This window comes from Meleagris gallopavo, chromosome 33, assembly GCF_905368555.1.
Source record: "Meleagris gallopavo chromosome 33, MGAL_WU_HG_1.1, whole genome shotgun sequence".
Classification (NCBI taxonomy): Eukaryota; Metazoa; Chordata; class Aves; order Galliformes; family Phasianidae; genus Meleagris; species Meleagris gallopavo.
The window spans coordinates 246,561-260,844 of NC_139437.1; the positions used below are offsets into that span (position 1 = coordinate 246,561).

At 38.4% G+C, this 14,284-nt stretch overlaps 1 protein-coding gene across 2 annotated transcripts; it reads right to left on the reverse strand.

The window, feature by feature from the left end:
- Positions 1 to 2,487: 2,487 nt before the first annotated feature.
- LOC104916168 (butyrophilin subfamily 3 member A2-like) lies at positions 2,488 to 13,694 on the reverse strand. Of its 2 annotated transcripts, none has more exons than XM_010727161.4 (13): positions 13,541 to 13,694; positions 12,564 to 12,715; positions 10,925 to 11,275; positions 9,351 to 9,635; positions 7,912 to 8,010; positions 7,505 to 7,531; positions 6,849 to 6,875; positions 6,258 to 6,317; positions 5,808 to 5,834; positions 5,467 to 5,493; positions 3,698 to 3,718; positions 3,488 to 3,514; positions 2,488 to 3,071 (listed from the first exon to the last, which is right to left on the reverse strand). In XM_010727161.4, exons 2-13 carry the CDS (start codon positions 12,637 to 12,639, stop codon positions 2,533 to 2,535), a joined length of 1,566 nt encoding a protein of 521 aa, XP_010725463.2. In that variant the 5' UTR covers positions 12,640 to 12,715; positions 13,541 to 13,694; the 3' UTR covers positions 2,488 to 2,532. The 2 variants fall into 2 exon arrangements, with proteins under 2 accessions (XP_010725463.2, XP_010725464.2); XM_010727162.4 differs by having other exon boundaries at positions 2,489 to 3,071; positions 6,258 to 6,284.
- Positions 13,695 to 14,284: the final 590 nt, after the last annotated feature.

Genomic DNA, 14,284 nt, shown 5'->3' on the forward strand with positions numbered 1-14,284 from the left:
AGCATTCACCTCACTTAGTAGGGGACTCATATTTTCTCTAGCCTTTCTGTTACTGTTGACTTACTTACAAAAACCTTTCTTGTTATCCTTGACCTCCTTTGCAAGATTAAATACCAAGAGGGGCCTTAACCTTCCTCATGCATCCCTACAGGCCCTTACAACATTCCTATGTTCTTCCTAAGTGAACAGGCCTTTTTTTCTACATTTCACAGACCTTCTGTTTTCCTTTTAATTTATCCACAAATTCCTTTGTTTATCCACACAGGCCTCCTGTCACCTGCCCTGATTTTTATTCTTAGGAATGCACCAATCTTGAACTCAGCAGAAGTGGTGTTAAAGTGTCAACCAGCTCTCATAGGCCCCCTTACCTTCTAGCGCTCTAGCCTATCTTATACCTCCAAGTAGCTGGGTAGAAATGGTGAATCTAACCAAGTCTTGAAACTGCAGTAGAGGAGATTTTAAACCAAGTGTCCGCAGCACAGAGGTAGTTATTGTGGGGCTCTGATAGGTGGAGTATCCTCATCAGGGTGCACGGCAGCCACCCTACTTTTCTGGGAGATGTTTGTTGTGGTGCATCCCCTTCTCCTGACTTCTCCAGAAGCACTGGTAGTTATGACCCTGAGTAATGTCCCAAATAGGACATTGTACTCCAGATGCAGTTTCAGGTATACTCTTGATTTGGGAATCCAAATCTGGATTCCCAAATCCAGTGAAATTCCATTTCACTCTGGTGTGATGGTCAAGTACTAGAAGAGAAATCTTCCTCCACATACTTCAGAAGTCTCCTGCACTGTGTGCTAGAATGGCTGTCCTTTAACCTCCAGGAGAGTTCTTTATAAAACTCATTTACAGCTTTGAAGCTGAAGTAAAATCTGAAATCAAGAACAAGTTGGCAGTTGTCAGTGCTGGGATAGATTTACTTCTGCATATTTTCTTTGTATTCCATTAATGAGGACATCCTGATGAGTTTTTCTGACAGATCTTAATGACTGAGTGCTTGATTTAAAGAATTATTGGGCACTAACTGCACTCAGGAAGTGAAGCATGACAGAGTAACTTATGAGGAAGCTGGTGGACAGAGTAGCTTGCTTCTTTTGAAGTAATAACTCTTATAGTGATTTATGTGACATCAGTCAACCAAATATCATTGAAAAATTTACAGAAATCTTATGAGAACTTAATGCTGAGATTGAGCTGGCCCTTGAGTTCACCTAGGACCAAGAATGCCTATAGAAGCAGGGATTTCAGTTTGTAATATGTCAGCAGCCATGTTTTCCATTGTAATGGACAAGAGTTCACACAGAATACTGAATATACATAAAGTAATGAAAATATCATACTGAAAATGCCATTGGGACTGAGATTGGAATGGTCAACCACGTGCTAGGAATGTCACAGTGCACAAAAAGGCAAAAGACAAGAGAAATGTATGCTTTTTTGGAAGAGTGCATCGAAATTGACCCTCACAGAATGTGAGGCTGGGTTAATTAGTTGCATGAAATCTGGTGTAAGCTCTGATTGCAGTCTGCAGTCTCATTATTTTCAGGGAGTGATTTATCTTTCTTTCAAACGTATGTACAGGATTGGCTAAACAGCCCTTCTTCCTTCCTTTCCCCATCTCAGAGCAAGAACGGAGATTTAATCTGGTGTGCTAATTCATGTGTCCATCAAATTTTGCAGAAAGCAGGAGTTTAATTTTTTTCCCTTACATACCCCATGATAATTTTGTGGAAGTATGTTAGACTGCAAGAAGTTCCCCCAGTGTTAAATGGGAATCTGGGCAGGAATTGTTTTTTTCTAAGGCTAAACTTGACTGAGTGCTTGGGAAAGTGAGTTAGTGTAATTCAAGAAACACTGGAAGGGCTTAGGGCAGATTTCCCTTCTGTTAAACTTCCCTTCTTTGCCTGTTTCAGATCAGCTGAACAATAGTTCCATTAATGTAACTGTAGGTATGAAACAGAAATGGCTTCTGTTCACTTTTGTTTCCCCTAATAATCATACTCATTTGAATGGATTGGTTGAATAACCAAACAATTCTGATGTTACTTTTACAATTCAATCTTCAATTTTCTTCATACCCATTCTTCTTAGATCACTCAGAAGGAAGAATTAAGGAACTATTTTTTTTGCCTGGACAGATTTACCATGGTGCTTTGTTTTTTTGTGGTTGTTTATACATGACTTGGAATTCACACCCAATCTCGAGAATACTCTCAACCAAAGTCAGAAACTGTTCATATTCTCTTAGTTGAGAACAAATAAGATAAAAGCTATTTCACTTCAAACTAATTTTTTTTTCCTACTTTGCAACACTGAAATTTTGCCCCATTTGTCTTTTTTTCCCATGTTTTCCTTTTTTTTTCTTGAATTCTACTTTCCTTATTTTATGACATCCTGAGACGATGTCACCTCTCCTCCCCTCTGCCCTGACCACTTAAAATACAAAACAAACAAAAAAATTTTGCAATTAAAAAAAAAAAAAACAAAAACAAACACTTTGATTCTATAAGACACTTTATTCAAAATCCCATTTTACAGTGGCTCCAAAGGGACAGGGGCTAATACTGGGTGGATAACAGGTGTGTCTGCCTCTCCTCCTTTGGATAAAAATGGGAAAAACATTTCTGTAGGTTCCTTTCCAAGACTTATAGAGATTTTTACCATGATGGTCATCTGATGAGTTTCATAAAAGTTTATTCGTGCTTCCTCCAAGTCCAGAAGCACACCAATCACTGAGTCATTCATCTCCTCCTTCTCAAGACTGATGTCTCCCTTGATAGAGAAAATCTCTCCCTTGGATCTCTGCAGAGCCCAGTAGTCCTCCCCAGCAAGTGTCCCTTGCTCTTCTTGTTTCCCTTTCTGCCTTATGACCCCCAGCATCCAGTCCTGCTGCTGGCCCACCTCCACTTCCCAGTAGTGTTTCCCAGATGCAAACCCTTCCTTTGCCACCAGGATGGGGACTGTGGAGGGGCTGCTCAGGTCAGCAGGTTCACATGCATTGTCCTCAACATCTGGAGCTCTTGGCACTTGGATCTCGAGGAGCTGGCATTCAGGATTCACAGTAATGGGAACTGGAGGGGAAAATGAAAATGATGCAGCGACAACAGTGCTTCAGGGACCTCTATCTTCAGGGTGAGATGGGTTGAAGCATTTGAGGATCTGAGAAGCCCTGGCATGATTTGACAAGGAATTGAAACATTTCCCCATAACAGGGCAGGAATCAATCACATATGAACTAACAGGACCTTGGAGTTGTCATAGCCATAGTACTCTTGTGGGCAATTCCAGGTGATTCCCTCCCTCTCCATACACTTTAAAATCAAATAATACAATAGCCACATCCAAGCCTCGTTCCCTTCTAACCAAGCCAGGTGAAGGTTTACTCCTCTGACTCCAGCTCAGTTGTTCAATTTCTAAGATCACAGCACTCTCATTTCATGGTAACTTGGTCAGAGAATTTTTGCACTCTCCTTCCTTTCAGTTTTACCTGCATGGCTCTGGGCTTCCCAGAAATCTGCAGAAAGGAGAGAGGTGATAGGGTTTTATTATTCCATTAGGCAATTGCAGACTTCTGAAACTAACGTACTGAAAAAATTACCCCCATGCAATTCTTGTCACCTCTGATTCTCTATCAGTTTTGGCTTTGCTCCTCTTAACTCCACAATTCTTCTCCTTGTTATCATTTTTAATGACTTACCCAGCTCAGCTTTCAGTTTACCTGCAAGGGAAAAATATTTCAGTCAATAACACTTGCTTCTTTTTATGTTTTCATTACAGTTTTACAAAGCAGAGCAACCCTAGGGCATGAAATAGGGGAGAATTCTGGAAGCTGTAGTGGGGAACATTTTTATTCATGCTATTTAAATACCAGCATCAGTGCTCCAAAGGGAGGGACACAGAGCTTGTCCTCCAGACTCCATCAGCTCTGCATTTACACAGCATTACCTCAGAAATGTCTTGAAAAACCCTTTAGTAAAGCAGGTGGGGAACATCTGAAGGACAACTTAGATGGGATTATTCAAGGAGAATTCTAGTTTTATCTCTGGGCCTCTTTTTGCTCTCAGAAAGATGTGTTCTTGTACTTTAAATCTGATCTGGATGTCTGTGTGTCTTAACTGCTCTCATGACAAGGATGCCTGACTTTCTGAGAAGATAAGACAGGTCTGGATCACCTGGCTCCCAGTAGAAGGGTTCTACTTTGTGCTGAGAGGCCAGGTTATTTCTGTGGGCATTCTGGAAGCAGTTGAATCCAAAACAAGCTCCCTAATAGGCTCTGGATTTTCACAAAATCCTGAAATATACTCTTCAGAAGAGAGAAGGCCAAAAGTATATCAGAATAAATCTGATTCTGCCTAAAAGCCTAGTGGTGAGAGCCTTTCATAAAAAGAGAGTGGGGCAACATTTCTTGTCTGCTACTTCACCAGAAGAGTTTGGAACTGACCTTTTTTCTCTCCAGGAAATGCATTAGTGCCACAGTGATGAAGAGTGCTCCACCTACTTGTTTTCACGAGCTTGCACATTCAAGTCAGAGGGCTGTTCTAACTGACTAGGAGAAAGAGTTGCCTATCTTGCAGCACTCCCTGCTACCAAAACCTTGGCATGTCATTCCAGTGCAGTTTCTAACTGCAATGTGACCAATTTGACTGAAGCAGCTCTAAATATTTTTTCCTGACAAATGGTTCAGAGACTGAATAAAAGACTTACTGTCCCCTCAGCCTGCGGAGACAGGTGCAAAAAGATGAAATAAAGTGGAAAAAAAAGTGCATGTAGTATGAAGATAAGTTTATATATAGTATATATTTTATGAGGATTGCTCTGAAGGTAATGTCTGCTATTTTATTCTGTTGGCCGACCATGTCAGAGGCATGTGCTGGTGAGATGGCAATAGAAGTAGAACCTTCTTGCCAATAATTCATTACATTTTGTTGCCGTGTGACAGATGGCAGCAGAGGGGCACTCTGGCAAATTGGCATCTGACATGGAAATGCATATGAAGCAAAGGTGTGTAATTGAATTCCTCCATGAAGAAATAATTGCACCCTATTGACATTCACTGATGCTCGCTGAATGTTCATGGAGACCAAACAGTGTATGTGAGTACAGTGAGGTGGGGGGTGGTATATTTCAGCAGTAGTAACAGTGAGAGTGGATCACCTCTGTTAGTGCAGTTCTTCTCTAGGATAAAATCCATTAGAAATCAGTGGTATCTAAATCTTTATTGTGAAGTTAGGTCTGGAAATCTTGTGGCCAAGAAAAGGTAGTCTAGGCTAGTCATACAGTAAAGCAGCAGGACAGCAACCCTGGTGATAATTTTTTTAAGAAAAAAACAGAATCTTATAGGTGGATGTCTCACTGTATTTGTTCAATTCCACAATCCGGGATGGCACTGACAAACTCACCTAGAATTGTATTATTGTTTCTAAGCTAGACGGGATTGTAGGATATCTATAAAATGTGTTTTCTTACCAAAGCGGGCTTTGAGTTTGGATTTTTCTGAAAAATAAGAACATAAATAAGCGATACAAGAACTCGAGGAAAAAAAAAAAAAAGGAGAAAAAAACAACAAGAAGCATTTGTGAAAATAACATAATTGTTACATGCTTATTCTTTCCTTCTGATAATGGGCAGAGCATACACTCCAGTTGAAGGTAGAGAGGTGAATATCATCAATTTTCTGCCATCTAATCATCTCTATTAACATGACCAAGAAGTCATTTAAACTAAAACCAAGCTTATTAAATAAAGCAATTTATTCCATTGTGTCTGAACTGCATCCATCCTCAATTATTTAAGAAAATGAGATTTACCTCTTCGATTTGTGGCTTTCACTTGTTCTAATCAGTTCAGCAGATAGAATGAAAGAAAAAAAAACACACATAAACGGGGTAGTTATTAGATATAAACTTACTAAGTGGACTATTACATTTTATATGTATGGACTTTCCATAAAGCTTCACTGTTAAACTTGTGTAAATATTTTGGAAAAACACTCTTAATGTTATACTGCTGTACAACTAGGCACACATGCACACACACAAAATCTACAGTGCTTAGCCTTTCCTTATTGCCTTATTTCACATGAAAATAATCCAATTCATTTAAATCCTTTGTTCAAATTAAAGAGCACTATCAAGACTAGTAATCACATCTAAACCAATTGACAAACAAACAAACAAACAAAAAATCAGAAAATTCTCCAAATGGTCGCATCTTCAGTGCAAAGGCATAATATTTAATGAACAGCAAAAACATCTTACCTAGCATCAACTTCAGATGTTCATTTTCTAGAAAAGACAATACACAGACACCAATGTATCCTGTGACAGAATGGTTCAAAAATACAAATATGCAAACTGCAAAATCACATAGCATGGTGTCCTTGTGTGTCCTTGGAGCTTGGCTACTTTCACTGCACTGTCAACTGCTTTAAGCAGGTGTAAATCCAGAGGAAACCAAATAATTCACCCATGAGTGGATCACAATATTTTAACTGTATTGGGTGTAGGTAACTGATAAAACTTGAGCAAGGTGGAAAGACAACTTATTTGTACTGCTGGTACGTGGAACACCTCCCTACAAGGACAAACTGAGAGAGCTGGAGATGTGCAGCTTGGAGAAGAGAAGGCTCCAAGGAGAGATGAGAGTGGTATGTCAGTATCTAAAGGAGGCTATAAAAAAGAACAGACAGATTCTTTAGCATGGTCTGCTGTGACAGAACAGGGAAAAATCGTTTCAAACCTGAAGAGAAGAGAGATATTTAGACTGGATATAGGGAAGAAGTTTTTTATAGTAGATCTGTTGAAGCACTGGAACAACTTAACATCATCACAAATGCAAAGGGATTTTACCTTCTTCCATCTTTTTCTTCAATTTTACTAAAAAACAGAGAAAAGTAGATCATCATGTTGGCTACTCCTGTATACGCCGCTTATTCTGCAATAGTGAATTTTATGTGTCAACAGACATAAGTGGGGTTAAAAGTTAAATTTAGTTTAACCTAGTATATTTTCTGAGGCTCCCTGTTAGCCCTACCTTTCCAGACCAAGAGGTATATAATTTCTAATAGGGTTGTTACACACACACACAAAAGGGAAGATGTATGAAGAGCTGCTGAAGTCACTTCATTTGTTTAGAGTAGAGAAGAGGAGCCTGAGGGAAGACCTCATTACTGTTTATTTATTAAAGAATCTGAGGAATGCTTTTGATGCCTTCATTAACTCTTGCATGATTAGACAGGAATGATAGAAAATGTCAGTCAAATTCAGTCCACATATAGTAATGAGTAGGGCTTAATGAAAGCAGGAGCGGACTGCTTATAAAATACAGATGAAAAAAACTCATGCAAGATGTTGTTACACTGTGTGGTACAAAACTAAAGTGAAAAACTAAGACATTTGTCTACAGCTAGAATTGCTAAATAGTCCATAAATATTTCCTTTATTGAAATATAAATAACCCATACGCTTTACAAAGTGTCATATTCTTCATCTTCATCATCTCTTACCTGAATTAATTGTTTCCTTGCGGTTACCTGGTTAACAACAACAAAAAAGAACAAAAGAGTATTGAAGAGTAATACTGAGAGTGATCATTTCTCTGATTTATCTCTGGTGTCATGGGTAACTATCTGGAATTATGTCCCTAATGAATACAGAGAGGGTCTTAGACATGTAGTTTAGCTCATAGAGCTATTCTTGTCAGACCTAATGTTGTCTGAGGTAAGGACAAGCAGAAGTGTCTTACAACTTGTTCAGCCCATGTGCTTCCCCACTCTTTTATTGTTGTTCTATTTCCTGAATTCAGTTGTGAAATAATCACAGGTCATTTTGATTGTAAGCTTTTGTTACAATCATGAATTTCAATATGATACTTCTATACATTAATTGAAAGACTATATGAAGAAATACTTACTTTTTAGCTTAAAAAATACAGCACAAATTAGGACTGCGATAGCACATAAAATTGCCAGGTAGGCAACCAGCCATTTTGAAATGGAGGGGAAGAAAGTATCTGCAAAAATGAACAAAAGGTGTTGTATTATGTTAACGAGCTAAATAAAAAGACACTTGTAACTCAGGATGTAGTCAAGGAGATGGGGAGTTTGTATTTTTCTTTAATTTTCCTAATAATATTGCTGAAGAAGAGGAGATCTAGCACCCAGGCAGCAGTAATTCAGGGAGAGTCTTTCTGTGGATACCAAATTTGTAAGGTCAAAACAGAAATTTGAGATATAGAGAAAGCTTTGTGTAGTTCATAAATCTGAAAGAAAGAAGTATTCTCTCCTTTTTTCCCCACAAGTGTGTTGCATTTCATACTGAACTGACCACAAAGCAGGCGATTTAAAGAAGGAAGAAGTCATCAATGCTGAGCAAGAAGAAAACATTCACTCCTAATGTATTTGACAAAAGGAATATTCTGATTCATGCTGCAGAGTATGGTGCATAAACCTGGAAAAGCAATAGAATTTCAGACATTTCCTACTTTCTCTCTTTCTTTTTTATTGTTTCTTCCCAAGTCTCTCCACATTTAATTTTCTGGGATTTCTTCATTACATCCTGAAAGGGAGTTTACTTGCACACTTCTTCAAGAGCACTACCCTTCACTCTGGTTCCCATTCCAGACTGCACATTGGCTTTGTGGTAAGGAATTTCTTTTTGGGTTCCATCCCTGCAAGTCTTGCTTGAATCTACCTAATGCCTGTCTATTTACCCAACAAACAGAGATGTGTGAAGTGCTACAAAGCACAGGAAAACATAACATGGTCCACCCTACAATGATTTAAAAGTAAGATATGTATTAATAAGAGTGAAGGTTAAGAGCAAAGGTTAAAAACTGGAATAAAAATATTTGTGAGATATTGAAACAATCACATTAACTCTCCTGAACACTCTCTTCTACTTTTTGTTTTTGTTTTTGTTTTCAGCTATGCTCTGTGAAGCCCATCTGTGCAAATCTTATCAAATGTTCTGGTAGTGGTCCAGACAACAAAATCCTGTAGGATGTTCAGCTGTAACTAAGGAAATACGTCATTTTCAAATGTACATACAGTTGGATTTTTAATTCATTTTAATTCAGCTCCATCCATTGACATCTCTAAATGTGAACCAGGGAACACGAAGTTTTGTTAATATATGACTCTTTTTTGAAGGAGAAAATGATTCATTGGATATCACAGAGAATTTGTGTAATAAACTAGAAAAAAAGGTTGAAGAAGATTGCAGCTCTCGAGACCTTCTGTCCAACAGTGGTTCTGGGGCTATATTTTTGGGCCAGCTCATGACATAAAAATGGGACCCACACCGTTTTTCCTATCTTTTTAATCTTACAAGCAGGTGACTCTGCTCACTCACCTGAAATCAGGACTCGGGACTCACTCATGGTCTTTAGGAGATTGTTAACTATCCTGCAGGAGACTTCCATGTCAGACCCTGGTATTAGGTTCACAGAACTTAGGACACTGTACAGGCCTGAAGGCATCATCATCACTTTTGTGGTTGATAGTTCCTTCCTGATCTGTCCTTGGCCATCCAACCAAACCACTTCAGGTTTAGGAAACCACCCATCTGCATGGCAGGTGAGGCCAATGCCCTGTTTCCTGGGACTTCTCAGGAAAATGGAAGGCACACCACCTTTAGCTAAGGAGAAAACATACTCGTAAGTTTATATTCTTATAATGTTGCCAGTGGAATCTCCCAGTATTTGGTGAAAAATATAAAAACCTCATAAAATGAAGAAAATTTGTGAATTACAGGAAGCCTGTGAACAAGTAGTGCAATCTGTCCATGAAAACAGAACATATTAGAGTCTCAGGTTAGGTATTCCGAATAAAATTCATACTGACATGGTGGAAAAAAAACAAAACAACAACACATCATATTGTTTATATTCACAGACTTAGATGACTAAATTACAGTGTTAAATAGACGTTAAACATTTGTTTCCTCTAGAATTAACTATGAAAACATCTTCAGAAGAATCTGGCTGTAATTTTTAGAAGCCACTATGCCCATTCCCCACCTACAAACAGGAGGGCAATCAGCTCTTTGAAAGGAGAGATAACTGCAGCACAAGGGGAAATGGTTTTAAGTTGAGGGAGGGAAGATTTAAGTTGGATGTCAGGGGGAAGTTCTTTGCAGAGAAAGTGGTGAGGTGCTGGAACAGCTGCCCAGAGAGGTTGTGGATGCCCCATCTCTAGAGGTGTTCAAGGCCAGATTGAACACCTGGGCCCTGGGCAGCCTGGTCTGGTATTAAATGGGGAGGTTGGTGGCTCTGCATGTGGCAGGGGGGTTGGAAATTCATGATCCATCAAGACCGTTCCAACCCCCATTCTGCTATTCTGCGATTTAAGGAAAATTGGATCCAGTGTAGCAGAGAAAGAAAGGAAAAATGTGCTCAATTCTAAGCCAACCACATTAATAAAAGCTACCTCTGAAGATGGTAACTATCAATATACTGAAATAAAAATAGGAGCATTGTCCACTGCTTTGTTTTCCTGATATGGGCAAGGGAAGCAGTGAGGTACTGGGATGAAACAAATTCATTATACCTATTCCAATTGATATAATCATAGAGAGGGACTGGACAATAGGTTCAGTAATGGTTGATTGCAAAGTAGAAGCCTAGATTTAGCTGAATAATAAGAGCTTTCTAAACTTGCTGTCTAGGCTTCCATTGAACTTGAAAGGAGATTGTACTCCCAGGTCACATAAAGATGCTTGGTGTTTGGTATCTCAAGATAAATCTGTCCTCACATAGTCAGAGACAGGCATTTATTTAGAGAAAGCTAACACAAATCAAACATTTCTTCCATGAAGAAAATTTATCAATCAAATTACATTAAAATTACATTTCTCTCAGTCAGTGGTGGACATACATGTTTCTGTTCATCTCCATCTTTGAATGATGTGAGAGAAGGGCCACTAACCTGCTACTTGCAGTTCAATCAGCACGTCATGGTACTTATCATTGAAAGAGACCACACAAGTATACAATCCTTTGTCAGAACTTCTGATGTTCTTCAAGTGCAGAGACATGTTTCCAGTTTTAAATTCACTGTGGAAGAGTTCTGTTCTGCCTTGATATCTCTCATCTTGCTTTTCATTTTTATTTTTTCCATTGTATGTGCTCACTGTTATTTTTTCAGACTGTCCGTTAAATATCCACTGGACAGAGAATATCTCTGGAATGTTCTCTGCTACCACATAACAAGGCAAAATGACCCCTTCTCCAATGACTCCAGTGATGGAACTACTAGGAGGAGAGGTAATAAATTGACCTGTGGAGAGTAAAAATGGCAGCTGTTTTCATTTGTCCATATCATATTTTACTTGGCACTACATCAGTCAGTGAAATTGAACTAATATCACTATCAACAGAAGAGAAATCTAGAACAAAAGTAGAAAACAACATGGCAGAGTGCTTAGATGAACAATATTCCCATTCATCAATTTTCTGAAGATGAGCTTAAGAAAGTTCATGACCACTAAGTGATGGAAATTGAGAAATGATGAAAAAAAGATGAAAACTGACAAGTCTGTCAAAGATCCAACATAGGATGCAGGATCTATGAAACAGAAAAATGAAAGTGGGATTCAATTTTTCAGATGGTTATACCTAGTATCATTTAGAAAGTGATATCGTATCCATCTGATCTGCCACCTCCACGTCAATCATTTAATTGAATACCTTGTCAGTAGAGCTCTAGCTAATTGTTCCATTCATTCTACAGTCAACAGTGAGTTTGTTCACTGAACGCAGTAGAGTTTCTTGAACACTCACATTTCATGACCTGGGACATCAGGACTGCTAGAAGTGACTTTGGGATACATGCTGGGTGTGTGTAAAAACACAGATCACTGCCTGAATTGGTGACTAGCCCAGAGTAAGGTCTTGTGTTAGCTTGGGAACACAAGTAAAATGCCTCAGCCTGCACTTCAGTCCATCCCAGGATGGACACTGTACCAGCCATCCATCCCCAGTGATAAGAGCTTGCTAGTGATTGTACCAGGTGACTCACCCCAACAATATGAGTACCTCTCTGTTTAATAGATGAATATCAACTTTCTCCTGTGTACTTTCTTCAGGATCAATAAACATTATACAGAAGCACTGGCATTATTCCATTACATTGAATCTGTTCTCTTTTGGAGCATCAATGCTCAAGAAGAAAAGCCTGCAGTATGCAGAATTTGGGTAATTGAGTGGAATCCTATACATTGAGCTTGCATGTAGACCTCTACCTCTAGAGAGATAAACAGCTGAATCTCTGAGCTGAGCCCATAAGCTCAGGCATGACATGGTTGGCTACATCTAGAAGGCTAGAGCTGAATTCCACCCGGTTCCATTCCCTGATAGAAAATCTGTAAGTCCCCTACAGGCTGATGTTATCTTCCAGCCTTGACTACCTTAGCAGATATCAGATTGCACAAGGGGCGTTCTTGGTGTTTTTAGCATCTGAAGTTAACCAAATAAAAAAGAAATAAAATGCGTGTTCATTATTTATTACTTTTATCTGAACCTAGGCATAATTAAAATTAAATATATTTAAAATTGAACTATTTTACCTGTAATCAAGCATGATAAGTGTTGAAAAGCCAGTACATGAAAAGGTGTCAACCTCCAAGATGGGAAACCCAACATTATCCAGGTTTCTTAATCATCAACACGACCAAAAGTAAATCTTCCAGATGGAATTCCTGTGGGACTCCTTTAGTCTCTTCATGTGTTCAGTGTAAAATAACAGGCATAAGTGCACATGTAATATTATGAGGAAAAGTATGAACAAAGATTAAGACATCGTGTTGGATGCACTCAAAGACAATGACGTTTGCAGAGCATCCGTCTTCCTTAACACATCTCTCTATCAAATTTAACTACCTACTGTAAATCATTCAAAAGCAATACGATCTTTGTCTGCTCTGCTCAGTTGTGCATGCTTACTTTTGTCTTCCAGAAACTCTATTACCTTCCTTGGCAATATTTTCTTTCAGTGAGAAGTTAACATTATTTTATCTTTTGTTTGTAGCAAAAAGCTCTTTCTCTTCTTTCTCTCTTAATGAAAAACAAAACAAAATGGAACCACCTTCATGGATGAATTCCTAAGCAAAGTGTTACAATACCAATCTCCCTGTTGACTTCCATGAGCATTTTGAGGAGAAACTTGTGATTTAACGAAGGTAACTCTTTCCAACTTCCTGCAAAGAATTTGGTTTTCGAAGTCATTGCTGAACTAGTCCATACTCACAATGTACTCACAGTAAAGATTAAGTGGTGTCATGTCTTTAAATCTCACTAATTGGAGACAAAACATTTCCTGCTCTCCTCCACCTTTCTGTGTGGTTTTCTTTTTCTCACGTTTCCAGTAACTGATAAAAATCAAGTGCTATCGGAGGGGGACATCCCAACCCGAATAACAATGCAACTACAGCAAGCAGGTTCATGTCTGTCAGTGCATTCCATTAAATCTACAGCAATTAATTCCAGTATCATTGTAAATGCAGGGGTTTTTCTTTATGGTTTTAGAAAAAATATAATTTCTTACCTGAATAGAACGAACCTTAAGACTTCTGTAAGGGATATGGTAGTTATGAACCTTTGTCCTTATATCTTTATTACCAGGGAAACTTGTGATTGCATTTTTAACATCCAATAGGATACAGAGGCTTGACCAGACTGATTGGGAAAGATGTAAATGTCAAAATTCATGCTGAAAGACAAAAATAACATCTTGCCTCCCAGTCCGTTTCCATACACTAGGACAAACAAGGTAGAGATATTCCTCCTCAGTCCCCTGTGCAAATCAGCTCTCTCTTCAACCAGCATTTAGCCAGAAAGCACTGCAATAAAATTTACAAGTGTGTAATGAACAGGTTATTAGGTGTATCGTTATTAGTATAAAAAGTACTAATGTGTTTTTCCTATCACATACTTGAACATTGCTCTCTTTTTGCTGACATGCCTACATCTTGGAAGTATGTTTCTCATGTAATACTTTTTATGTTCCATTCAAGATCTGAAAACAATCACATTTGAAGTTTACTCATTTTTGGACTTCGGTGCTTCTGATTTTGCTGGGTTTTTTTCTTTTTTTTTTTTTTCTTTTTTCTTTTTTCTTCTGTTTGTTTGTTTGTTTTCATTTATTCATTTATTTATTCCTTAAGCAAAAGTATGGCTGTGGAAGTCAGGATTCTGAACATAAAGTGTGCCAGTCTCCTTCATCTTTCTGGCTTTTTTAAGTTACTTTGGTCATTTTTAACCAAATTAGATCTAGCAGTAGAGTTTTTCA